The sequence below is a fragment of the Chinchilla lanigera genome, unplaced genomic scaffold (assembly GCF_000276665.1).
Source record: "Chinchilla lanigera isolate Chin_1 unplaced genomic scaffold, ChiLan1.0 scaffold00176, whole genome shotgun sequence".
In the NCBI taxonomy this organism is placed as follows: Eukaryota; Metazoa; Chordata; class Mammalia; order Rodentia; family Chinchillidae; genus Chinchilla; species Chinchilla lanigera.
The window spans coordinates 420,273-444,071 of record NW_004955577.1 but is presented as its reverse complement, the minus strand read 5'-3'; the positions used below and the strand labels follow the sequence as shown (position 1 = coordinate 444,071).

Below are 23,799 nucleotides of genomic sequence, written 5' to 3'. Positions count from 1 at the left end.
TCCCATGGCCTGGAAGGCTTCACGCCACTCCTGCTTCTATCTCGCGGACGCCTGCTCACCCCCAGGTTAACAGGCTGAGGTTCTAACCCAAGGACAATGTGGGGCGGCCAGGGTGTCCCGAACAGTGCGGGGGGTGACGTCTTGGGGTGACACCCCACAGTGGTGAGAGTGCGGGGCTGGCAGGAGACTGAAGGAGCTCGGCCAGCCAGGCTGGGCCTGCAGGTTGTGGGGAGCCCCGGCTTCCTCCTCCTGCTACCCACGCAGTGCGATGCTGAGCTAGTGGGGACAAAAATAAAGCCAGCCATGGAGGGCGCTGGGCCTGACAGAGACCAGAGGCCACTCAGGCCTGGGCCTCTCTGGGTACTCCTGGTGCCAAGCATCCCAGCCCAGAGGGCTCTGGCACTGGCAAGGGGCTGTTGCTGCCCCGGCTCAGGCTGAGGCACGCTGGTGCCTGCAGGGCACCTGGGATGGTGAGGACACGGGCGAGCGGCAGCCGGGCTCAGTGGTCTCAGCACCCTCTGTCCACCAAGAGGGAACCGGGGGAGGGGCTCGCCCCAAAGCAGAGGCAGGGTGGGGTGTCCTGGGGATGCTGGCAGGCGCTGAGGGCAAGTGGCATGGATGCCAAACTACCTGGGAGTCAAACTGTGGCCACAGCCCAGCAAGTCACGTGACTTCTGATGGACCCCCCCCCACACACACACACACCTTTCTCTTTGAGGCCTGGAGTGGCGCTGCCACTGGCACTGGGAGGCCACCCTGGCCCTGCGGCTCTCAAAGGCATCCAGCCGTGGAGGGCGCTGAGAGAGGAGCAGCAAGGTAAAGAGGAGCGGGGAGAGGCTCTGCCCGCAAGCCTGCGCTCTCTGGCTCTGTCCTCCCGGAGCCCCGAGTGCTTCCCCATGAGCACAAGGACAAGGACGGAGAGAACGGAAGGGGTGCTGGGGTCAGGGTGCCTTTATTGGTGAGCAGGCACAGCTGGGGCAGTGGGGCACAGCAGGCCGAGTGGCCACTTGGCAGCATGTCCAGGACCCCCAAGGCAGTAGTTTCCAAGGCACTGGAGTGGCCCACGCCAGCCACACGTGAGGAGCAACGGCCAGGTGCTGCTCCCCAGAGCGGGCTGGGTGCTTGGGGTGGGCCGGGCCAGCCGGGACCCTGCAGGGCCCCTGCAGCTCTGTCATCTTCTCCGGTGGGACCTGGCGGGTTTCTGACGGTAGATCTCTGCGGTGAAGGGCCTGCGGGGTTGGGACAGTGGTTCAGGCAGCTAGTCGGGGCGCTGACCCCCACCCTGGCACCAGCGCCCTGCCTGGGTCCTGCCCACCTGAATACACTGTCCCCTCCCAGGGTGGATGAGACCCCCATCCCCACCGCCCCCCAAAGCGGCTGGGAGTCTTCAGAGAGCAGAAGGGGCAGGATCGGCTGCCTATCCGCAAGGGTTTACAGGCCCCGGGTGCGCCCACTCTGAGCTTCCTGACCTATGACCCAGCCGCCATGGCCCCGCCGGTAGCAGCCTGACTTTAGGGGAAGGTTCTCAAGGGAGAGGCGTGGCCGGCTGGGCGGTCACACAGATGTCCCCCACTACTCACTCCTCGTACAGGATGGCCACCACGTAGACAAGGGCCACCACCGCTGTCAGCAGCAGGCCCGTGGGACTGGCGTGCCTGCAGAGACGAGCCCGAGTCAGCGGGACCCCGCCCTTCCTGCCACCACCGTGTGGGCCCTCGTGCAGATGATGGGGCCCCTGCACGGAATGGGCCGGGCCAGGCTGTTGCCCCTCCCGGGTCCAGCTTTCCAGCGAGGACCAGGGTGCCTGTCTCCGGGATGCCCCACCCCGCCTGGAACGAGGATAGCAGGAGAGCCTCGGGAAGGAGCAAGGGAAGAAGGCGAGAAGGAAGGAGGGCGGGAAGGAGGTTCTGCCACCCCTGCTCACAGGACAGCCTCAAAGCCATCGCCCCGGGACGCTCTGGCTGTAGGGTCCGGGGTGGGAGGATGACGGCACTGTCACACTGGGTCTGCACAGCCGCCTACACACTGTGGGCTCCAGGCACACCCTGCAAGCCCCAGCCAGAGGACAGGAAGCCCAGGCAGAGTACGCTGCAGGTCCAGGGCTGGACAGTGTCTGTCACGAGCTCTCTGCTGGTGACCAGCCTCTGACCTTGCTGTGCTGACGAGCAGTGAGAGCTCATTAGAGGCAGCACGAAGGAGCCTGAGCACATCTGCCTCGGGAGTCCAGAAATAGCTGCTGCCCACTCATCCATTTCTATAGTTACCTCTGATCCCAGGGCCCCTGCAGGGCGGGGTGCTGTGTCCAGATCAGCAAGCCGGAGAGGGGAGGGTGTCTCTGGCAGATACAGGGGGCAGCGGGGGCCAGGCCCCAGGGCCCCAGGGCCTCTGCTCCCCTCAGCTGCCCCATCACAGGCTCTGCTCCAAGCTGCCTGCTCCTACCAGACCACCCCAGGACTGGTGCGCCCCTGCCCCACCTGTAAAGCTAGCGGGGAGCCACTGTGGCCAGGGACAGACAGCCTGCGCAGCTTCTGTGAGGGGCAAGGCCTGAGCTAAACTCTCTCCAGGCTCTGCTTGGGCCTCTCCAGGGAGGGAGGTCACAAGGGCTGAGGACTCCCTGTCCTCACTGGCCCTTTACTCAGAGGGTTTTCACAGGCTTTGAACTTGGGACAGTGGAAGAAACTAGGGAATGGGGTCCCACGCTTCCTCCCGGCAGACGTGGCTCTCAACAGCTGTCTCCTGGCCTGTGAGAAGGGGGCAACAGCCGTGACTGTCCGATGACGGTCACCTCTCCCTCCCCGCTAAAGAGGCCCTTTGTCCCCAGCAAGGTCTCAGGAGAGGCCTGCCCTCAGCTGTGGTCCTAGTCATAGGTCCAGCTGGACAAGGGAACCCCAGAGAGGGTCCCCCTTGATTGATGCAAGGGGACAGCCACCTCACCTGCAGCACGCCTGCTGACAGGCCCCGTGGGTCACCTGCTTTTGGCTCACCCCTATGGAAAAGCCCCCGCCCCTGAGCTGACTGTGAGACTGTGCCGCTGCAGAAGGGCCCGCCTGGTCCCACAGTCCATTTCCCGTTCCTGAAAACATCATCCACGGAAAAGAGCAAAACAAAGCCCCGAGGCTGTGCGGTGTGGCTGGGGAGGCTGGGAACCTGCGAACGGAGCCTGCCTCTGTCCCAGCCTGGCTGTGTGGTCTGGGCCGGCCCTCAGCCTGTTTTCCCACCTGTCATGGGAGATGGACTGGACTGGTTGACCCTTACTTCCTTCCACACGTCCAAAATGAAACAGACCGCAGACCGCCAGCACTTTGGAGGCAGTCCCTGGGATGGTCCTAAAAGCCCTCCCAGCCCTGAGCCCACACCCTGGGGAGCGGGCCGCAGAACCCCCAGGGCCCGCTCCTCTAGGGACAGACACCTGTGAAGCAAACAGGACCCTCCCGGCCCCTCCCAGATTTCAGCCAACAGCGCCAAGCACATGCCCCCCCCCAAGGGCAGCGACCTTGGAGCCCAGGCCCTGTGGGTCAAGCAAGCCCAGAGTCCTCCCCGGGGTGTGGAGGAGGCTGTGACCCGCTGGCCCCAGGGAAGAGTGTACCTGTTGAGATTTCCCCTTCCCGTCTCTGGGAAACTACCTGCTGTCACCCTGGCCGAGCGTGTCCCTAACAACCCAGGGTGGGTGATGTCCTGCTTCCCAGTGAGGAAGCTAACCCCAGAGTGTGCCTGCTGGCTGGAGGGCTGGGAAGTAGAGGCCTGGAGAGAAGATGGCCCGGGCCCCGGGCCCAGCTTTGCGTTCCCCTGGGACCCCGGCCCAGCCCACTGCAGCTGCACACACCTGGATGCTTGGGCCAGGGGAAGCCCCGTCCACGGCCCCACTGGCAGGAGAAGCACAGGCTGTGGGAGGCTGTCGGCGGCCCTGCTGCGTCAGCGTCGGGCAGCTGGGTAATGGCTCATCTCTAACGAGCCCTCAGACCAAGGGCCCCATGCCCCGTAAGCTGGGCCTCCCAACAACTGCTCCCCCAACACACATACACACGCGCATGCACGTATGCACACGCGCCACATGTTTCCAAGAGCCTCGGCCTCGCCAGCCTGAGCCGGGGGTGACTCTCACTCTTGGGCACCAGGCCCTGGTGGAGACACCTGTGCGCTCTGCCCCTGCAGAGCTGAAGAGCTGCCACCTGCTGACTCCGGCGCAGGGGGCCGGGAGCACCGAGGAGGCAGCCGGGTCAGAGAGGCTTTTAGAGGAGGGGACACCACAAGCGGGGCTGGAAGGACCAACCAGGACCAAGTGGGAGGGCTCTCGGCGGGGGCACTGGGCGTGCGTGTACACACACACCGACACCGAGAAGGGCTGGGCGTGCTGGGGCACCAGCGGGCTGCTGGGAGGGCCTAGGTGGAGCGGGGGCGTTTCAGTTTGGGCTCATCCTGGGGTGCCAAGGGGAGATGCTCTGGGAGTGGACAAGGTGGGGGGCTCACAGACTGCCCCTCCCACGTCCACTGCCAGGTCCAGGTGGGAGTGAGTGGCTGGGCTACAGGCAGGTGGGGGGATGGTCCACAGCTCAGGCTGCGGGGTCAGGGACTACCTGGTCTGAACACTGGGTGGGGGCCAGGGCAGGCCCGAGTCCCCTCTATTTTATTGTCACTCTAACCCCAGCAGCCGTGACCCCAGGGCTGCGGTGAGTGGTCTCTGCCGTGGGGGAGGGGCCCTGGGGATTCAGGGGAACAGCTTGCTGTTGGCATCCCACCATTTCAGACCCCGTCTTTAGGGTCCGAGTGCCTCCCTGGTCTCTGCCACGCGGCTCCCAGTGCCTCCTTTGCCACAGGGTCTCTGACCCCCGGGCGTATGTCCCTACACCCTGTCACGTCTATGCCTGGTCAGGGCAGCCAGCAGCCCGGGGGCTCCCTCCCTCCCTGGGGGCCCCGTGCTCAGACCAGTTTCCCTCGGGAACCCTTGGTGGCCAGGCTCCCTTGGGCTTCTTGGTTTGTGGGACCAGCAGACCCCTGAGGGCTTTCCCAGCCCTAATTTTCTAGCTGAGGGCCCACCAAACTCCAGCTCATAGACTGAGAATGCATTTTACATTTCTAAATAGTGAAAATGAGAATCCAGCACTCAGGAGGCTGAAGCTGGAGGATCGCTGCGAGTTCAAGGCCAGCCTGGGCCACACAGTAGGTTCAAGGCCAGCCTGAGTTATATAGTGATACACTGTCTCGAAAACAACCCAAAACACAAAAAACAGAAGAATCCAAAGACTACTTCCTAACACATGAAAATCACATGACGTCCTAATATCAGTGTTCACCCAGGGAGCCACGGGGCCCACACCTCACCATCCATTCCCCCGAGTCTCTGCACTGGGACAGCCGGGTAGCTCTGACCTGCTGGGAAGCTCAAGCTTCAACTCTCTGGCCCTTTAAGAGAAAGTGTGCCAAGCCCTGATCTGGGAGGTTGTTCTGTTGTCACAGATAAGAAACTTGTGGGCAATAAAGGTCCCCATAAAAACCTCACTATGTTTCCACAGGCTCAGCCCCTCCCCCCATTGGCTCGAGGCCGCCCCCTCCCTCCTGGCGCCCAGCGGGACGGGCATGGCACCTGGCACTCACATGAGGGCCCAGCCCAGGTAGTTGGCTGTGCTTCCCCAGTACATGGGGTTGTCCACGATGCTGAAAGGGAACGTGGTCACTCTGGCCTCCTTGAGGATCCCGAAGTAATCACCTGTGGGCAGGAAGGGCAGAAGGGGAGGCCACTCAGCCATTTGTTGTCCTGGTCGCCTGTAACTAAGGGAGGACCTGGGGTGGGCTGCAGGTGCGAGTCCCTGACCTGCAGGAGGCTGCTAATCTGCAGGGAGCTGGCTGGACAGCACACAGGGTCAAAGGGCCACCACAAGCTGCTGAGCCCACCCCTGCACCACCACCTGCTCTGCTCTTCCGGCTCTGCCCTCCAGCCACCCTGGCCCCCCTTTGCGTACCTCCTAGGCTTTGCACACGCTGTTCCCTCGCCTGGGCCAGCTCCTCTCCCTCTGTCCCTCCACCCTTGGAACTGCGTGTAGGCGCCCTCTCCAGAGACAGGATGCCCATCCCTCCCTTCTCCTCACCCTGGCCAGAGGCTCGGCTCTGCCATGGGCTGCTGGGCTACGGCTCCAGGCCGCCTACCACACGCCTCCCCTGTCTCTGGGGGTCAGCCCTGGGGCTGCTGTGTGCCCACCCGGCCGCCTGAAAGAGCTGCCCCAGTGGACCGTCAGCCAGCCAGCCACCGGCCGCCTGCCACGGGGAACATGGAAGAAGCAACAATGGGACCAGACATACAAAGGGCCTGGCAGGGCCCCTGTGCAGGGACCGGCACTGCTGGGCCAGGAGTAGCTGCTCAGCAAAGGACGCTGCTGCACCCTCCGGGCTCCCCTCCCCGACACCCCTCCCTTGCCCCCATCGTGCCCGAGGACAACGCAGCTTGGTCCTGGGCAGAAAGTAGGGCAGCCAGCCTGACAATGGGAAGCCACTGGCAGGAGGGACCTGGGAACCGAGAGCCTGTGGAGCTGCCCAGAGGGCTCTTTCTTCCGAGGAAGCAGGAAATGGGGTAGTGGGGCCTGCAGGCGGTGGCACAGAAACCTGCTTCAGGGTGACTCACAGGGAAGTGACTGCCTCGCCCCACACCCAAAGCCTCCTGGCTGCCCTTCTAGGCCATGTCCCCTGGGAGGACATCCCAGGGCTACGGCTGCCCTCTCCTGCCTGATGCAGCACTGGCCGACCACGGCACCCAGGTGCTCTCCCCGACCCGCCCACGCTGTACTAGCCCTCTGTGTCCACACCCCCAGCCCTGCCCACCAAGGGCTGGCCCCTCGGCTCTTCCCCGGGACAGTACTGCGTCCCCTCCCCAGGCAGCCCAGCCCTTCCCCGCCTGCAGGCCCTGGAGGAGTTCCCTCTGTCACTCACTCCTCCTCTTGCAGCTGAAAGGAGGACCAAACGGTCCAACCAGCCCTACTGGTCCCTGCTGTCCACTGCGAGGACCCCTTCCCCGACTCCTGCCTCTCTGGGAAGGGAGCCTCAGCTGCAGGGGCTTCTGCCTGACCTCCAACTCTGCCCTACCACGTCCCTGTGCAGCCAGGGTCACTGCCACCTCACTTGCAGGCCTCCCTCCTCCCTGTACGCGCCTGCCGGCTCCGGGACTTCGCCCTCCTCTTCCCAGGCCCCTCGTCCAGGATGACTTCCTGCAGCTTCCGCCTGAGCAAGAAGCCCTGACCCACACTAACACTCCGGGGCTGCAGGTGCCGTGGTCCAGGCAGGTCCCACCACAGGTGATCCAGGGCGCCACACTCAAAGGTCGCTTGCTCCCTCGGGGTACTACCAGTCCTGAGCACACCATCGGGGGCAGCAGAGCCTCGGGCTGGGAGCCCACGCCCCCTGTGCACAGGGGCACTGGGCACGCTGTGCCAGGCTCTGTGGAACTCTCCCGGGCCCTGGAGCAGGCGGAGGCTTGGAGCCCTGCCAAGCCTCCGTATCTGGCTGACGGGAGGGAGGGGAGCACCAGGCTTCCCAGCCCCTGCTGGGTGCCCTGGCAGCTGTGCGAACCCCGGGGTGCAGCCTGCACACTGGGACAGGGTCTCCTGGGGACAGGGCTGCCACCTTCCTCAGTCCCCGTTCCCAAGCACCCCTTGCTCTCCAGCCCCACTGCTGGTGTCCCCCTCAGCTGCTTTTCCTCCTAAACGCCCAAGGCCTGGAAGCTGCCACTGTCACGCAGGAGGCCGCATTTCCCCAGGCCAGCCCTGGGCGCCCAGCCTAGAACCCGAGTCTCCGGCCACGGGAAGGGCGAAGCGACAAGGACACGCCCTGCTGCGCCCCGCAGTCGGGAGGGAGACGGCCGGGCCTCCTTGGCTCCCACGGACGTCACAGCTCGCAGGTGGTGGCCACTGTGCCCCACTCCTCTCCGGACCTTCTTACCTAGGAAGGTTCCCGTGAACCCCAGTGCGAAGAAACTGGAAAGCACAAACACACTGCCCACACTCAGGAGTGCCAGGCCCAGGCAGTAGGTAGTGGGGTTGTCCAGGCCCTCCATCTTGGGCTGGCTCAGCATGGCCTGTGTGAAGCTGCAGGCAGGGGACAGGGAGAGTCAGCACGTCACCACACACGGACAAGGACCCGAGCCAGCGGGGGGCCCAGGGCTCACACACTCAGAGCCCACAGGAGCAGCTCCGCGGGCGCCTGGGCAACCTGGACGGCACTGTCCCGCCCTCACTGCCCCTGGACTGGGCACAGAACAGGGCCCCAGGCCTGTCAGAGCTGGTTTTCAAGAGAAGCCAGAAATCCACAGTGGTACATACCTGTCAATCCCAGCACTCTGAGAGGATAAGGCAGGAGGATTGCAAACTCAAGAACAGCCGGGCAATGCAGTGAGACCCTGTCTCAAAAAAAGGTCTGAGGACGTTGCTCAGCATAAAGACCCCAGGTTCAATATCTAGTACTACAAGAGAGAGAAAGAGGGGGGAGAGAGACAGACAGAGACAGGGACAGAGACAGAGGCTGAGACAGAGACAGAGGAAATCCTGGCCTGTCTGTGGATACCCTACATGTTAGGAGTAGGCCAGTCACGCAGACCATCTGAGAGTGCACATTAGCAGGCTGGGGGTGACCCAAGGGCCGCCTGTGTGCAGACTCTGATCCTGTGGATCAGAGCAACGTGGACTCCAGAGGAAAGCGAGGCTCAGAGAATGTGCAGGCGGGGAGCAGGCTGCGCTGCCCCTCCTGGCCGCTCATGTCCCGCACCTGTGCTGTCCCGCTCCTGTGCTGTCCCGCTCCTGTGCTGTGCCATACGTGAATCTGGACGTCACGGCCCCAGCAGATTCAGAGTCTGAGGCCTGCGGGCGGGGCAGTCTGCACTGCTGATTGGCCCCCATGGCTGCCACACAGGCCTGGCCACACCTGAGCAGCTGACCTGAGTTTTAAGGCCCCTTCCATGTTCTTTTCCCACCAAGTCCCCCATTAGGCTCCTTTTGGGGCCGAGGCACTCAAAGCCTTGCTGAGGGGGTCGGCTGACCGGAAGGGTGACTACGGGGCTCATCAGTGAGTGGGGGTGCAACACCTCCACCGACCGCCTGCTGGAGGCCTGGAGCAGGTAGGTGAACAGGCTGGTGAGGCTTCTGCGCCTCACTAGGAGGGTGTGGGCGCTGGTGCAAGGTGGGCAGAGGACACAGCCAAGCAAAGGATGGGTAGGCACAAGCAGTGTGTGCACCAAATATACACCTCCCTTTCTCGCCGCCAGCAGGGCCCTTGCAGGAGATGCAGAGATCTGCCGCTCACAAAGAGCGACAACTCCTGCTCTGCACTGGGTACGTACTGGCAAAGGCAGCTCACTGGCTTCCCCCAGTCCCCTCACCCACTCACTCATCTATCCATCCACTCGCCCATCTGTACGTCCATTCATCCATGCCCCACCCATTGGTCTACCTCCATCCCTCTGTCCATCCACCCACTCACCCATCCATCCATCCACTCACCCATGAATAAATCCACTCACCCACCAGCCAGCCAGCCACTCTCCCACACATTTATCCATCCATCCACCCACCCACACATCCATTCATCTATCCATCCATCCATCCATTCACATCCATCTATCCATTCATCTACCCACCTCCCCATCCACTTCTCCATCTACCCTATTCATTCACCCATCTATCCATGCACCAACCCACCCATCCACCTACCTACCCATCCACCTACCCACCAATCTCTACACCTACCTTTCCACTGCATCCACGCATCCACCATCGATCTATCCACCCACACACACTCTACCCATCTGCACATTTGTCCATCCATCACAGCGTATTCGTTTGCCAGCCTCTTCCAGTAGAAGACTCTTCCACCTTCACTCTCTCCCTTGATACAGGAGATAAGGCATGGCAAGTCTGGCTGGGGAAACGAGCTGGACCTGTCAGTTACAAACAAGACCCCAGAACAGTGCCAAATAATTCTCAGGGTCTTGTACGTGGAACTTCTTGCAGGCTCCCATGAGATGTAGACAGCATAAAAGACCAACGCCATGGGGAACTCGCCTGCATGACTGCGCACGGGTGGCCCATGCAGCAGAGACGCAGCGTGTACTTTTATTTTTGCTTTTATCTTCTGTTTCTCTTGTTCTGCCCAAGTTTACTCTGCAGAGCTGGTTTCTCCCACACCCCTTCACCCCTCACTTTTCAAGTAAACTTTTGGCACCGTTTCTGGCTTGTCTCACCCAACTCTTTGTCTGAGGCGAGAAGGCCCTGGAATGCGTTTGCCTGGTGAACCATTTTAAAGGAACTACCCGACAACAGCCGGGTACAGGCTGTGGTCACACTGTCCTCACGTGGCACTAAACACAGCCGCCAGAACGCTTCCCTCCGACTAGACTTTCAGGTCATGGGCACCAGGCTGTTTCTCCTTCTCGGTCTCTCTCCTTGGCACACGGCGCAGCCCAGCAGATGTGCCAGAGGGGAAAGCAGGAGGCCTGGAGACAAGCGCCGCGGCAGAGGCCTGCAGCTGACCTGTCCCCAGCGGCGCATGTGCGTCAGGGCAAACTCCGCTGCTGGTCATGCTGCCCACACCCCCACTTTCCACCCACCACCCTCCTCCTCACCCGCTGCTGGCTGGCTCAGGGTCACCCTACCCTCCGACGGAGCCGCCGGCTTTAATTCAGGGCCATGCTGCCATGGAGCCAGGCAGGCATCACGGGCGCCTGTGTTGTGAGGGGGCCACACCCACACCGTGCCCCTAGGCAGCCCTGGGACTCCGCAGACCTGGCCAATGAGGACATCAAGCTTGGTACTCGCAGCCTGGGCACACGCTCCCCCTTCCCTGAGTGCAGGAAGCGGTGTCGGAGCGGGCGCTGAGAGGGGCAAGCCCGGGCCAGGCAGAGCTGGCGCTCAGGGGACAGGGTGTGTGTGGGGCTGAGTGGGGAGCGGGTACTGTTATGGCCCCGGCCGCTTGCTGTGAGCTCTCCAGGGTCAACAGTGGCTGCAAAAGAGCCGCAGGCCCCGGAGGGAGAGCGGAATGGGGCTGCAGTCAGCCGCGAGCTCCCAGCCTAGTCCTCTCCTCTGAGATGCGCCGGTGACCCCGCCCCACCTCCCTGCGCGAGGCTGTTGCCGAGTGACCGCACACACACGGAGCAGCTCACAGCTCCGGGGGTGGCAGGCCCTGGGCCGAGCTCGGGGAGGGCGCATGGGGGCTGCAGCGGTCTGAGAGGGGCAAAGGAAGACCGTTCCAGAAAGGGGCCGGGCCCGCTAAGGCTGGACCGGGGCAGAGGACAGAATGGTGGAACTGGAATGGCTTCCACGTGCACACGGCGGGGAGCACAGAACAGGGAAGCCAGTCGGGTGGTGCAGCTGATGGACGCGCCGGGGCCAGGCCCGGACCGGGAGGCCAGAGGGTCACTCTGGAGGGAGGCCTGGCGCAGGGCTGCAAGGCCTCGGTTTCATGCTCTGCGCTGGACCATCTGCAGCTTCCTCTGCCAGAGAACTCATCTGGACTGCACACCAGGCAGCGGGACCCGAAGCTCTCGGCACATTTCCCGGCTCGGCTTGGAAAGGAGATGATCTGCTTAGAAGCAGGTGGCAATTCCTGATGAGGACGGGCAGGTTTGGGACCAGGTAGGGGGTAGGAGAACCCCAAACAGCTGCTCGGCTGCCCCAGTCTGCCCAGGGCCCTCTGAGATGACCGTTCCTGGCCTGTGGCTCCAGCCCGGGCAGGCCGGCAGAGAAGGGCTAGCGCTCCCTCCAAACAGCAGGCTGAGGCTGGGCTCCCTGCAAAGTGCGTGGAGGGTCATTTGTTCCAAGAGTCTGCAAAACGTCCACAGGGGCTCCTCCCTGGTGGTCCAGCCTGAGCCACCAGCCACAAACGCTCTGTGACACACGTGGCTGGCTTTCGGGAATCGATGCCCAATTAGGCAGCAAGCGCTTCGGTTCCCGCAGTGAGCCAGGAAAGTACACGGCATTCCACTCAGGGGATTAGAGGAGGGACACAGAGCTCTAGGCCGTGCGCTGCACCGCACAGTGAGGTAACAGGAGCAATTTCCCCTGGAAATAGTCTGCGCCGGGCGGGGGTGGGTGCAGACTCATGCCTGTGCCTCGGGTTCTATTTCTGTAACTTGGATGCAGCCTTCAGTCACCAGTGTGACCTGAGGCTGCCTGTCCCCTGCTCCAATGAGATCCCAGAAACCCGGTGGGAGGCAGGAGGTAGGGGCAACCGGTGCCCGCGGCCCACAGTCACTTCCCTGACTTCAGCCCTCCGAGTGGTCCTCATGGAGCCATCTGTGCCCCGGGGAGCACACGCTGCCACCCGCTCCCTGTCCTGCCCTCGTCTCTTGCTTAGGTGGACTTGCTCTTCACACTCCAACTCTGAGGCCAGCTCTAGCCACTTGTGAAATTAGGCGTTTGAGGGGCTTCTTCTCCTAGTGCAATTAAAATAAACAAGTACTAAAACAGCAACGAAAAGTTATGCCACCTCCTCAAAGTGTCTCGCGAAACCACCAACAGCAGAGACTGTGCTCCACATTAGGGATAACGAAACGGAGGCAGGGGCGGGCCGGGGAGGAGCACAGGCAGGCGGAGGCTTCTCTTTCCTCAGGCTTTGAACAGAGAGGGCTCCAGGCTCCCTGGAAGGCGCTGGTGACACGCAGGTCTGGGAATCCCGCCTGAAGAGCCTCTTCGGGTCCCGGGAGAAGAGGCAGCCTCCATGCTGTGGCAGGCTGCTCTTCTTACCATCCCGGCTGCAGAAGCTGCTCCATCCGGCCCCCGGACCTGGCCTGGCCCTGGCTGACATGTTCCTCTCTCCCTCCTCACTTCCCCAGAACCCCCAAGGCCTGACCCACACTCCCGTTCCAGTTCTCCAGCAGCCTGCATGCACGGGACTTCCACAACGTGACCGATGGAAGATGCACGGCCTCCGTGACCACCTAGGCAAGCCTCCTCCCACGGCTATCAGCTGTCCAGTGGAAGACAGCAGCGGGTCAGGGCTGCCCTTTGAGGCCAGCTCTAGTCAAGCCGACCACATGCCTTCTACCAAGGCCTTCACCGAACAGCCCTGCGGGCTCATTAGAGAGAAGCAGCTCTAGGCCATCCAGGCCCAGCAGAGGCTGGCTGGGCAGCGGGGAGCCGGTAGCGAAGAGGCCTCATTAGATAGCTCCCCACCACACTCCACATCCAGAGCAAACAGGACCGCACTAACTGCCCACTCAGGTCTGGACTTAGTGCTGTCAATCTCCAGAGAACGAGGGGCTCCTCCTGCCCGGTCCTCGCACACCACCCGCTGATGCAGGCCAGCTGGCACAGGAGGTCCCTGGGACCCGCCAGGACTGCCAGGCCCTGGCCTCATGGTGGCCGGGCAGGCTGACTGCCTCTGATGGACGCCCTGGCCAGGACCTAGACTCAATTCAATCGTATGTGTGTACGCTTGCCCGCTGCCCCCACTGCTGAGCACACAGCCCTGCCCGCGGCAGCTGTGCCTTCCAGAGATGGGAAGACAACGGGTGCACCCAAATTGTCCAGAACAAGGGCTGCGGGTACAGCTCGGCTGCGGAGTGCGTGCCCCGCACGTGTGAGGTCTGGGTTGGACCCCCAGCACCAAGGGACAAGCAGCAGTTGCCCAGAATGTCCAGAGCAGGCAAACCCATGGGGACAGAAGGCCGGTGGGCATGTGTCCGGGGCTGAGCAGGGCTGGCGACGCCTGCTTCATGGGCCGAGGCTGTCACTCTGGGTACAGAGGAAGTTGTGGAGCGAGACAAGAGGTAGCTGCATCATGTTTGGAATGACTAAGTGTTACACACTGATGCACCTAAAAATGGTGATTTTCTTGTGTGTACTCTGACACACACAGCACACATGCCTGTGGGTACGGGCTGCAGGGGAAGGTGCCGGGTGCGGGGGTGGGAGGCTCCGCAGCTGCTGGTCCCAAGGGATTCTCTCCCCAGCCCCTGCCCTGCACCACTCCCCGCTCACACCTGCGCCCACGTGAACTCACCTGCCAGTGTGGGCAGTGAGGAGCTGCCTGTCAGTAACGCGGGGGAGGTGTGGGGCAGGGCAGAAGGATGGGGGATTCTGGGCTGCGCAAGGCAGCATCAGGATCTGCACAGTTGCTTGGGGAGGGGTGGAGAGGAGGAAGCAAGAGCTGATGCACATCGCTGCCTTTTGATCTCAAAGGCCTGAAGAGAAACAAGTCATGGGCCTGCTGGCCGTGCATGCTGCAGGCCAGCGCTGCGAGGGAGAGGTCTGGGAAGAAAGACCATCTAGAAGAAGCTACATGCAGGGTGCTGCCCTCCTGAGCCCAGGGTCCAAGCAGACAGCTCCACGCTGACACTGACCCTATCGTGACCCCCTAACGACCTGGGAGGGCCTGTCCTCTTGCTCCCCAAGGTATACACAGTGCTGGCTTGGGCCCTGGAGGAAGGGGACCCAGCCAGGAACCAAGGACCAGGGGAGCACTGCTCCCTACCCCCAGCCCTCTGCAAGTGTCCAAACTGGAGAGGATGCCAGGTCCAGGCACAAAGTTTCCCTCCACCAGGCCTGCAGGCTCCCTAGGGACGCACATGGGAAAGCCACGGCACCATCTGTCAGGTTTTCTTTTTCTCTTTTTGTCTTCCTTCCTTCATTCCTTCCTTCTTTTCTTCCTTCTTCCCTTCCTTCCTCCTTCCCTTCCTTCCTTCCTTCCTTCTTTCCTTCCTTCTTCCCCTCCCTTCCCTCCTTCCTTCTTCTTTCTTTAAGAGACAGGGTCTTCCTGTGTTGCCCCAGTGGCCTGAAATTCCTAGGCTCAAGCTATCCCAGTAGCTGGGACCACAGACATGGGCCACCCTGCCTAGCTCAGCGCACTATCCCTTGACCCCCTCCATGGTGGCCTGGCTACTCTACCGTACACTCTTCCTGGGCCCCCGATGAGCCTTCCTCAGCCACCTAACTCTCAGCTCTGCCTACGCTGGGCTCCAGTGCCACGTCCTCAGGGAAGCTCTCCCAGCCCCATGCACCCCTGAGGTCCCACAGCACGCGACACACACTGCTGAGGGGCTGGCAAGTGGGGGACAATAATGTTCCTCCTCATGGTCCACACCAGTCCTGCTTTTCCATTTGGATCCCTCATGGAAGTGACTATTGTTCCAATGTACAGACAGGAGACCAAACACTCAGAGAGGCGAAGTGAGGGCCAACCAGCACATGATGGGCAGAGATGAACCCGCCCTTCCCCAGGCTTCTCTGACCAAACTAGAGAGACCGCTGTAGCCCTAACTCAGGGACATTCAGAGCACCTGAACTACCAGGGAAGTGTGCATCAAACCACAGAGATGCCACCTCCCCACCCTTCAGGATGACCACTAGTAAAAAGGCAGAAAATATCAGGGCTGGTAAGGGGAGGAAGAGATTGGAATGCTGGTGAATTGTTGGTAGAATGTTAACACAGAATGATACAGCTGCAGTGCGAAACGGTCTGGCAGTTCCTTAAAAAAACGAAATGTAGATTTACCTACTACATGACCCATCAATGCCACTTCTGGGACTATACCTCTGCTATGCCTTATATTTAGATGCCCCCCAAACCTCAGACACTCGTGTGTGGCGTTCCTGGGAAGTGACTGAATCATGGGCATCCCCTACTGGATCAGTCCACGGAGTAGTTTAGCACAGTCCTGGATGTGGATGATGGGTTTACTGAAGAGGGAAGGCCCACCCTGGGTGTGGGTGGAGCCAACCAGTAGGCTCGTAGGCTGGACAGAATAAAAAGGGAAAGAAGGAGGCTCACTGTTTCCTGCCTGCCCCGCCATGGATTGTTCCTCCTCTGCCATGCCACTGTGCCTTGGAGCTAGCTGGCTGACTACGGACTAAAACCTCTGCAAACTCTGTGCTAAAATGAACCTTTCCTCCTTGAGCTTGGGAGTGTTGGGTGTTTTTTCTCAGCAATGAGAAAGTCACTAAGACAACCCCAAAGAGCTGAAAGTAGGGTCTCTAACGGACGCTTGTATCCCCACATCCACAGCAGCACTATTCACTGTAGCTAAAAGGTAGAAACACCCCGAGTGTCCATTTGCAAGTGAATGGTACATAGTGTGGTTTATCCAGGCAGCAGGATATTACTCAGCCTTAAAAGGAGGAAGTACTGACACACACTCCAACATGGATGAACCCCGAGGACGTTATGATAAGTGAAGTAAGCTAATCACAAAAAGATAGCCAATGCCTGATTCTACTCCTATGAGGTCCCTAGAGTAGTCAAAGGCACAGACAGAAAGCAGGATGGAGCTGCCCGGGGCTGGGGCCAACGGCATGCGTAATTAGGTGCTTAAGGGGTATTGAGTTTTATCTTTGCAAGATAAAAAATGTTCTGGAGAGGAGCAGTAGTGAGGGTTATGAAACATCATAAAAGTATTTAATGTCGCTGAGCCATACCCTTAAATGATAAAATTCATATATGTGTATTTTACAATTTTAAAAATGTACCCATGTAAAACCACTCTTGGCTTTTGAGCCAAAAGCAGACTGCCGGTGCAGTGACTTTTGGGGTACAACCTGCCAACCCTTAAACCCTCATTTGGACCCCAGGAGCCAAGACCTCAGAAGTCCAGGAGTTTGGACCATCTGTTACTTCCTGCGGCCTGAGGTGACAGTCTCAGTAGCCTGCAGGGCTTCCTTAACCCTGGAGTCCTGGCCTCTCCCTACCGTCTCCAGAAGGGCCTGAGTGTCTGCATGCCCCACCCATGGGGAGGGGAAGGGATCTGCAACTCAACGACCAAACCTCTCCAGCAGCCGGAGCAGGCCCAAAGGCTGTCTGCCTGGAGGCTGGGCTCTGAGGGGCAACCCAGCACTCCCTTGCCAGGGGCCGGCATCTGCTTCCCACCCCTCAGTTCTCAGGACGTTATCTCCTTGCCCCGGCAAGGCCTCCTTCTGGAAGGGGAACTCTCCACGACAGTGCAAGTGACTGAGGTTGGCTAAGGGAGGCAAGGAAGCCTTTCCCAAATCAAAAACTAGGATGGGGCTGCGGATACAGCTCAGTGGCACAAGCACCCGCCTGGCAAGCACAAGGTCCTGAGTTCGATTCCCAGTATCAAAAATAAATAAACAAATAAAACAAAAAATAGGATGGGGTCATTAATTCATTCCCTTGCTCCAAGCCCTTCCATGGCTCCCTGTTTCCCACCATATCCAGCTGTGGCCAGATCTCACCTGACTTATCAATCCAGTTCCCCGCAGGCCACCCCACCCCTGGCTCGGACCACCCCACCCGCAGCCATCTCTACCCAGCCCAGAGCAGGGTCACCTAAGATTTGCTGGGGCTGCATGCGAAAGGGACGGAAGCAGACTCCTGCCAGCTTACAGGAACGGGCAAGGTCCCACGCAGGTCCCACGGGGGACTTCCAGAGTGCGTGCCCTACAGCCAGCAGCACCGAACACAGCAGAGGGCTGGGAGCAACTCGAGTGGCCTGCGCACGGCCGAGGAGGAGTAAGTGCGGTATGTCTTTGCCCTGGAGCACTGCACAGTGGAGCTCTCCTCCAGCACACACTGTCACCAAACAGCCACGTGCCGGATGCACAAACACCTGACTGCCGTGTGGCCAAGAGAGCCAGCAGGAACGTCTGAGGACCACTCACCCCGTCCCCGCAGCCCGCAGGAGGCCCGCAGGCTGCTCTGCACTGCTGCACTCGGCTCCTCTAACCTGCGTCCCACCCTCCGGAGACACTGGCTCCACAGCTCTCCAGCGGGTCCCAGGGAGCGTCCCGCAGGGCTGCGGGTGCTAAGCGTGCGGCACCCTGGGCGGCATCAGGCTGGGACACAAGGACCATGCTGAGCGCTGCTGTGTGCACGCCAGGTGCTGCTCTCTGTCACAGGCTCCTAGGTCCCGCTGGGAAGGGCAGTCTCCGGCTGGGTGGCTCGGGGGCAGCGGCTGTGGGGACAGGCTGGGCACAGCCCATCTGAGGCTGGGTCTTGCCCCTCTCTAGGCTCCAGCCAGGCTCTCCCCGTGGCCCTGCGTCATGGGAAAGAAAGCTGGACCCATCTCTTTTTTTTGAAACACAGCCTCATCATGTAGTTCGAGCTGGTCTTGAACTCACTATGTAGCCAAAGTTGGCCTCAAATTTGCAATGATCCTCTTGCCTCAGCCTCCCGAGTGCTGGGACTATAGCTGTGCACCACATCTGGCAGTTGGACCCACCTGAAGGCCAGTACTATGAGCACAGTCAAAGCAAGGCCCTGGGAGAGGGAAGCAGGGCCCAAGCAGCCAGGCAAGTCGAGTACAGCCGGAGGGGTTTTGTTTGTTTGTTTGGTACCAAGAATGGAACTCAGGGCCTCATGCTTGCCAGGCAGGCGCTGAGCCGCTGAGCTACATCCCTGGCTGCAACTGGAGGTTTTAGAGAGGGTTGGTGCTCCAAGAGGTCGAAGGTCATCTAGGCTGAAACTGGGCTTCCAAACGCCCAGCACAGGTTCATCCATTCTCAAAAAATAAATGATCAGTTCTAGGTGTGGCCCTGGGCACATCCTGGCCAGCAAGACAGACTCAGATCCTTACGGTGCCTCAACAGAGGTGGTCTTCAGTAGGAAGAAAACCTACAAAGGGACTGGGAAAGGTGCCCGGGAGCTGGGGGACGAAGCAGGAGCCTGGGGTGGCGACACATGTGCTCAGGGAAGCTTCCGTACAGGGCCTGGCAGGAGCCCCGTGGTGAGAGCAGGGCAGACACAGCTGGGAGCTGCAGCCACAGGAGAGCGAGGGGAGCCTGACTCGGTGGTTGGGCTCACACGGCCCGTGAAAGCCAGCTGCAAATGGCAATCATGCTTGTGACTGTGGAGGCCTGGACCAGAAGGCCGGGGCCAATGACGACAGAGCTGCATAGTCCAGAGGGTGCGGGGAGGGAGGACGCATCTGGGAGGGGGCCCGGGGCAGGTCCAGCCTGTGCGGCAGACTGATTGGGAAGATGCCGGAAACCACCCAGGACAACTTCTTGGCGTCCAGCTTGAGCATGTTCCCTTCCCAAGACAAGGCGGGACAGGGAGCCAGCGTGGAGCTGAGCCACAGAGCAGTTCCCAGGGACAGGACCCACAGAACTGGCAGGAGGGCTCAGGTCGGGACAGCTGGGCTCGCTCCACGCCAGCCCCGGGCCCCTCAGGGCTACCCTCGGGGAAGCTGCTGGGATTACCGGGCCCCACGAGAGCCCCGCATGGCTGCCCACACCCAGCACACTGACGGCTACGATCTGCGGCCCTGGCCAGTGTTCCTACATAGTCACCCGGCCTGGCCCAGCTGAGTGGGGTGTGAGGCCGTGGGACTCTGCCCCTTCCTCCCGCGGCATGCCCAGCCTGGAAATGCGTCTCGCATCCTCTCTGCGTCTCCCAGCAGCCCTGCTTCTGGGGGTTCCCAATCTGCAGCAGCTACCACCCCGGCCTCCCTCAGCTGCTGGGAAGGCTCTGCTCCGGGTCTGGAGGGCCCACATCCCCACCTGGAGCAGCCTAACAGCCCATCCTCTATGCGGAGGGACAGTCCACAGGGGGCCTCCCAGGTGGCAGGTCTGGGAAGAGGCCCACGTCCCTCTCCTCTAGACTCCGCCTCACGAGAGCCTAGCCTGGCCACTGGGACTGCCCCAGCCCTCCAGCCTAAGAGGATCAGATCTTTCCTCACAGTTCTGTGGCACCCTGGGCAGATCAATGCTTTCTTAGCAAAGCTCACTTGCTTCCTCTGCACAATGGGACAAATGTGGGAATGCTCCCCAGGCTGGGCAGTCCAGTAGCTGGTCAGCTTGCAGGCCTTGATGGCCTGGAGGTCTTGAGTGGGCACTGAGAGCCATGTCTTTGCCTGTCCTGGCCTGAATGAGGCCCCTGGGGAAGGGTCAGGCCAGGTGCCAAGGGATCGCTACCTCTGAGAACCAAGACCCTTGAGATGCCCACCTCGCTTGCAGACGGCAGGCAGCCCCAGGGCAAGGTGCAAAGAGGCACAGACCACAGCCAAGGTCCAGCAGGGAGGCTGACCCTGTAGGACCCTCACACCCCACCACACGCCTTGCTCACAGAAGGGCCAAGCCCGGACGCTGACAACAGAGGGTACCCTGGGTGTGGGAGGGAAGCCTGAACCATGTGCCGACTGCATCTGAGCGTGAGGCTCCTGCCTGTTACCCCTCAAGCCCCACCAGCTTCCCACCCACCAGGCAGCGAGCACTGAGCATCACGCGGGTCACTTCCTGTGTGCATCCTCACCTGCGAGCCAGGCAGGCCGAAAGACTGGGAAGGCCGGACCACCCACGCAGACCTTATCCAAGGGAGCAGCTGCAAAACAGCCCCGAGTGTCCTGCTCCCCGGGAGCTGCACAGGGCCGCCAGCATGTCTAAACTGTCGAGACAGGGCTTCCCAGGCCACTTCCTCATGTTTTCGTTGTTTTGCAATACTGGAAATTGAACCCAGGGCCTTTGCACTGAACTACATCCCCAGCCCTTTTTATTTTCAATCAGGGTCTTGCTAAGTTGTCCAAGCTGTTGAGTCAGCCTTCCAGAGCACTGGGATTACGGGCATGCACCCCCATACCTGGCCACTTCTTTATTTGGGCCACATTCAGCCCATGAGCTATCACAGTAGCTTAAATAGAATGGGGATTGGAGAGAGATTGGAACAATGACGTGGACCTGAGGTCCAGAGAGAGCCAGAGTCACAGAGAACTCCACCTGTGTCTGACAGCTCCATCCCACTATCTTCCCTGCACAGCAGGGATGGAGGGCCTGGCCTGACCTTCCTCGGCGAGATCCAGGCACTTGCTCTGGCCTTTTTCGTTGATGGCAGGAAGGTACCATGTCCCAAGACCACAGAAGGACAAGTGATTTTAAACACTGGTCCAAGCCTGGGCCCCTGGACAGTCTGGCCCCGGCTATGGGGAGCTCCCCACCAGGGCATCTGCCCCCTGTCCTGGCACCTCTCGGAGAAGGCTCTGGGTGTGTGAGTACAGGCGCCACCGAGGCATTGTCCCCTCTGCTCCTCCTCCCCAAGCCCCTGCCCAGTAGAACTGCCGCATTCACCGCTCCCTTGCTGAGGTCAGTAGGACTCTCCCACTGACTGAGAGCTCAGGAGGCCTCTCAGCTAGGGCAGGAGGTCCTGAGGACAGAGCTCCCTGTGCACGCAGACACAGTGCGCTCCCTGCGTTCTAAGGGAAACAGTTCCGCCTCCATTTCCAGGGCTTGCGTCCTCACGGTGACAGGGCGCCCGGCAGGCCAGCTGGGGCTTACCAGTGTGAACGCAGGCCGTTCAGCAGCAGGATGACGCCACCCAGAGAGTAGCAGGCCAGGTGCGGCGATCTGAAGGCACTGCTCAGTTTGCGGGTTCTGTGCTCCCATCTTGCAACCTGCACCCAGCAGAGAGAAGAGAGTGAGACGCCGGGCCTGCGGGAGAGCCGGGCAGGGCGAGGGGAGCGGCTCCGGGTGCCCAAGATCAAGCCCCCAGTGCCAAGGAGACACACACGGGACACCTGCTGTGCCACCTCCAGTAGCCAGTGCCACCTCCAGGGTTCTCAGGGACTTCCACACCCCCTAGTTTGTGGATGGACCAGCGCCTGTGGTAAGCAAGTGCCAGTCAAATAACCACGAGCTCACGAGGAGAGTGGTTCTAGATCAGTGACAGTGAACCTTTGAGAGACCGAGTGCCCAAACTGCCACCCAAACCCACCCATTTATCACAAAGTACCAACGATGCAGGTAAACCTGAGTGCTGAGGTGTTAGTTTAGGAAAAACAACTCTGACAACCTGTGACGTCACTGCACAGCGCGCTCTGCGTGCTCACCGCAGCACACGTGCCGTGGGTTCACCACGCTGCTGTAGACCAGCACGTGATGAGGTCATCCCAGAAGTCGAAAGCGTCCCTTCACCCAATCCAAAAGGGCCCCAGCAGATGGCAAGCGGGAAGTGGGGACCACAAAGGAAGGCCTGGGGCACGGCCACCTTCACAAGCTCCTGCCACCGCTGGGGACACCCGGTGTCCACCCCAGGGCCAAAACTATAAAGAAGGCAAGCCCCTCACCCCCACCAGTGCCCGTCTACGCCGCTCCCCAGGGCGCAAGCTTCCACATGTGTAACTTTTAGACACAGAAGCCTTGTGTTTTTACCAACTCATCCTGATGAGACTTCCGTGTCCAGCAGCTGGCAGGGGAGAGAAGTGGGCAGGTGGCTCTCAGGCCTCTTCAGCAGCTGCCTGGCCACTGCCCTGGGGGCTCCCGCTGGTGCCTGGCCCAGGGCACTGATGGGTGCACAGGTGAAAGGAGGAGAGGGAGGCCAGGAAGGAGGGCGCAGCATAGGAAACACGGCCTGTCTACTGAGGCGAGCAGGTCACCTTCGTAAGCTCTGAGGATGAATGCACGTCTGCATGTATGTGCATATGGAGATGGCCCCCAACCTAAGGCGCGCTTTAACTTAAAAATTCTCAACTTTATGACGGTACAAAAGAAATACGGTTTCGGTAGAATCTGCACCCTAAATTCTGAAGCTGGGCCTCCCCTGGGCCAGAGTTACGTGGTACGAGCCTCTCTCACAGTGCTGGGCAGCGAGCCACAGTTCTGGGTCAGCCTTGAGATCGCAAGGGCAAACAACCGAGACTCTACCCTGGGCTGTGCGGCCAGCCTTTTGTGAACGCTGGTATTCAGCGCCTTACATGAGCTGTTCAACACTTCATGATAAAACACACTTTGCAGATGATTCTGCCCGACTGTGGGCAAAGATGAACATTCTGGGCATGTGTAAGGCAGCAAGGCTGGGCTATGACGCCAGTAGGTTAAGGGTGTTAAATGCACAGACTTACGGTATTTTCAGTTTACAATGGGTTTATCAGGACGTGACTCCCCTGCATTAGAGGAGCATCTGATAGAAAGGATCATGAAGGCTTCCGCAAGTGCTGAAACAATAGTCCTGGGGACACTGATACTGTAGTCCTGGGGACAGCAGGCCAGAGGGGCGGTTTGTCAGCGTCCCAATCCCCGAAACTCCCATCTGGAACCCAGCGCTGTTTCCCAGATGGACCTGCCTTTCCCCAGAAGTTAAAAAACTGGGGAGTGGCCACTGGTTCCAGGTCCCCCGGAAGTGTTGGCCCAAGGCCACTGACTTCATCTCCCAGGAGGCAGCCACTGAATGAGTCCCAGAGCCCACCTAGGCCAGGCCTCAGGGTTCCTGGGAAGTGGCACCAAGGGAAGGGTGAGTCAGATGTGTTACAGAAAGCGGGGCAAGGGAGGAACTCCCTCCTGGCCCTCTCCTCACCCAGCTGTTGGCATAGCTGCAGCTCTCCTGGAAAATAAACAGCCCTTTGACCTGTCTGGGCAGGTGCCCTCCGTGGACTGTGGACCAAGTGGGAGGCTCATCCCTTCTCAGAAGGAGGAAGAGAAGAGCTGGAGGGCTGGGAGACGTGCAGGGTGCTGGAGAGTACGCTGGGGTCCACAAGGTCCAGCCTGCAGGGGGCACCGCCAGGCCCAGGGCCATAGACTTTATACTGTTTAAGGTCATTTCATACTTAAAAAAATTTTTTATATAAAGCTCAAAATGATTTTTAGCTGTGTAACCATTACCATAACCTCATTCCAGAACACTTCTATCACCCCAAAGGGAACAGGCCCCATCAGCAGTCCCCTCCATCTCTACCCCCCAGCCCCTGCCAACCACCAGCAGGCTGTCCCCGTGGGTTTGCTGTTCTGGAATGTTTCATAAACAGAATCATGCAGGGTGTGGCCTTTGTGCCTGTCTTCCTTCACTTTGTATGTTTTCAAGATTCACTCACGTTAGAGCACATATGCACTTCATACTCTTCCTTAATGGCTGATTATTATTCCGTTACATAAAGAGGTCACATTTTGTCCC

General features: G+C 60.4%; 1 protein-coding gene across 4 annotated transcripts in view; it reads right to left on the bottom strand.

Annotated features, from left to right (window-relative positions):
- Nucleotides 1-933: 933 nt before the first annotated feature.
- The window catches only part of Pemt (phosphatidylethanolamine N-methyltransferase), a 78,108-nt gene continuing 55,242 nt past the window's right edge, over nt 934-23,799 (bottom strand). For all 4 annotated transcript variants that reach the window (XM_005413968.2, XM_013509631.1, XM_005413970.2 and 1 more), the window contains 5 exons: nt 21,192-21,307; nt 7,924-8,069; nt 5,593-5,704; nt 1,581-1,655; nt 934-1,229 (listed from right to left, as the gene is read on the bottom strand). In XM_005413968.2, coding sequence (XP_005414025.1) covers nt 1,172-1,229; nt 1,581-1,655; nt 5,593-5,704; nt 7,924-8,069; nt 21,192-21,307 — 507 coding nt within the window. In that variant the 3' untranslated portion in view covers nt 934-1,171. The remainder of the gene's footprint in view (nt 1,230-1,580; nt 1,656-5,592; nt 5,705-7,923; nt 8,070-21,191; nt 21,308-23,799) is intronic.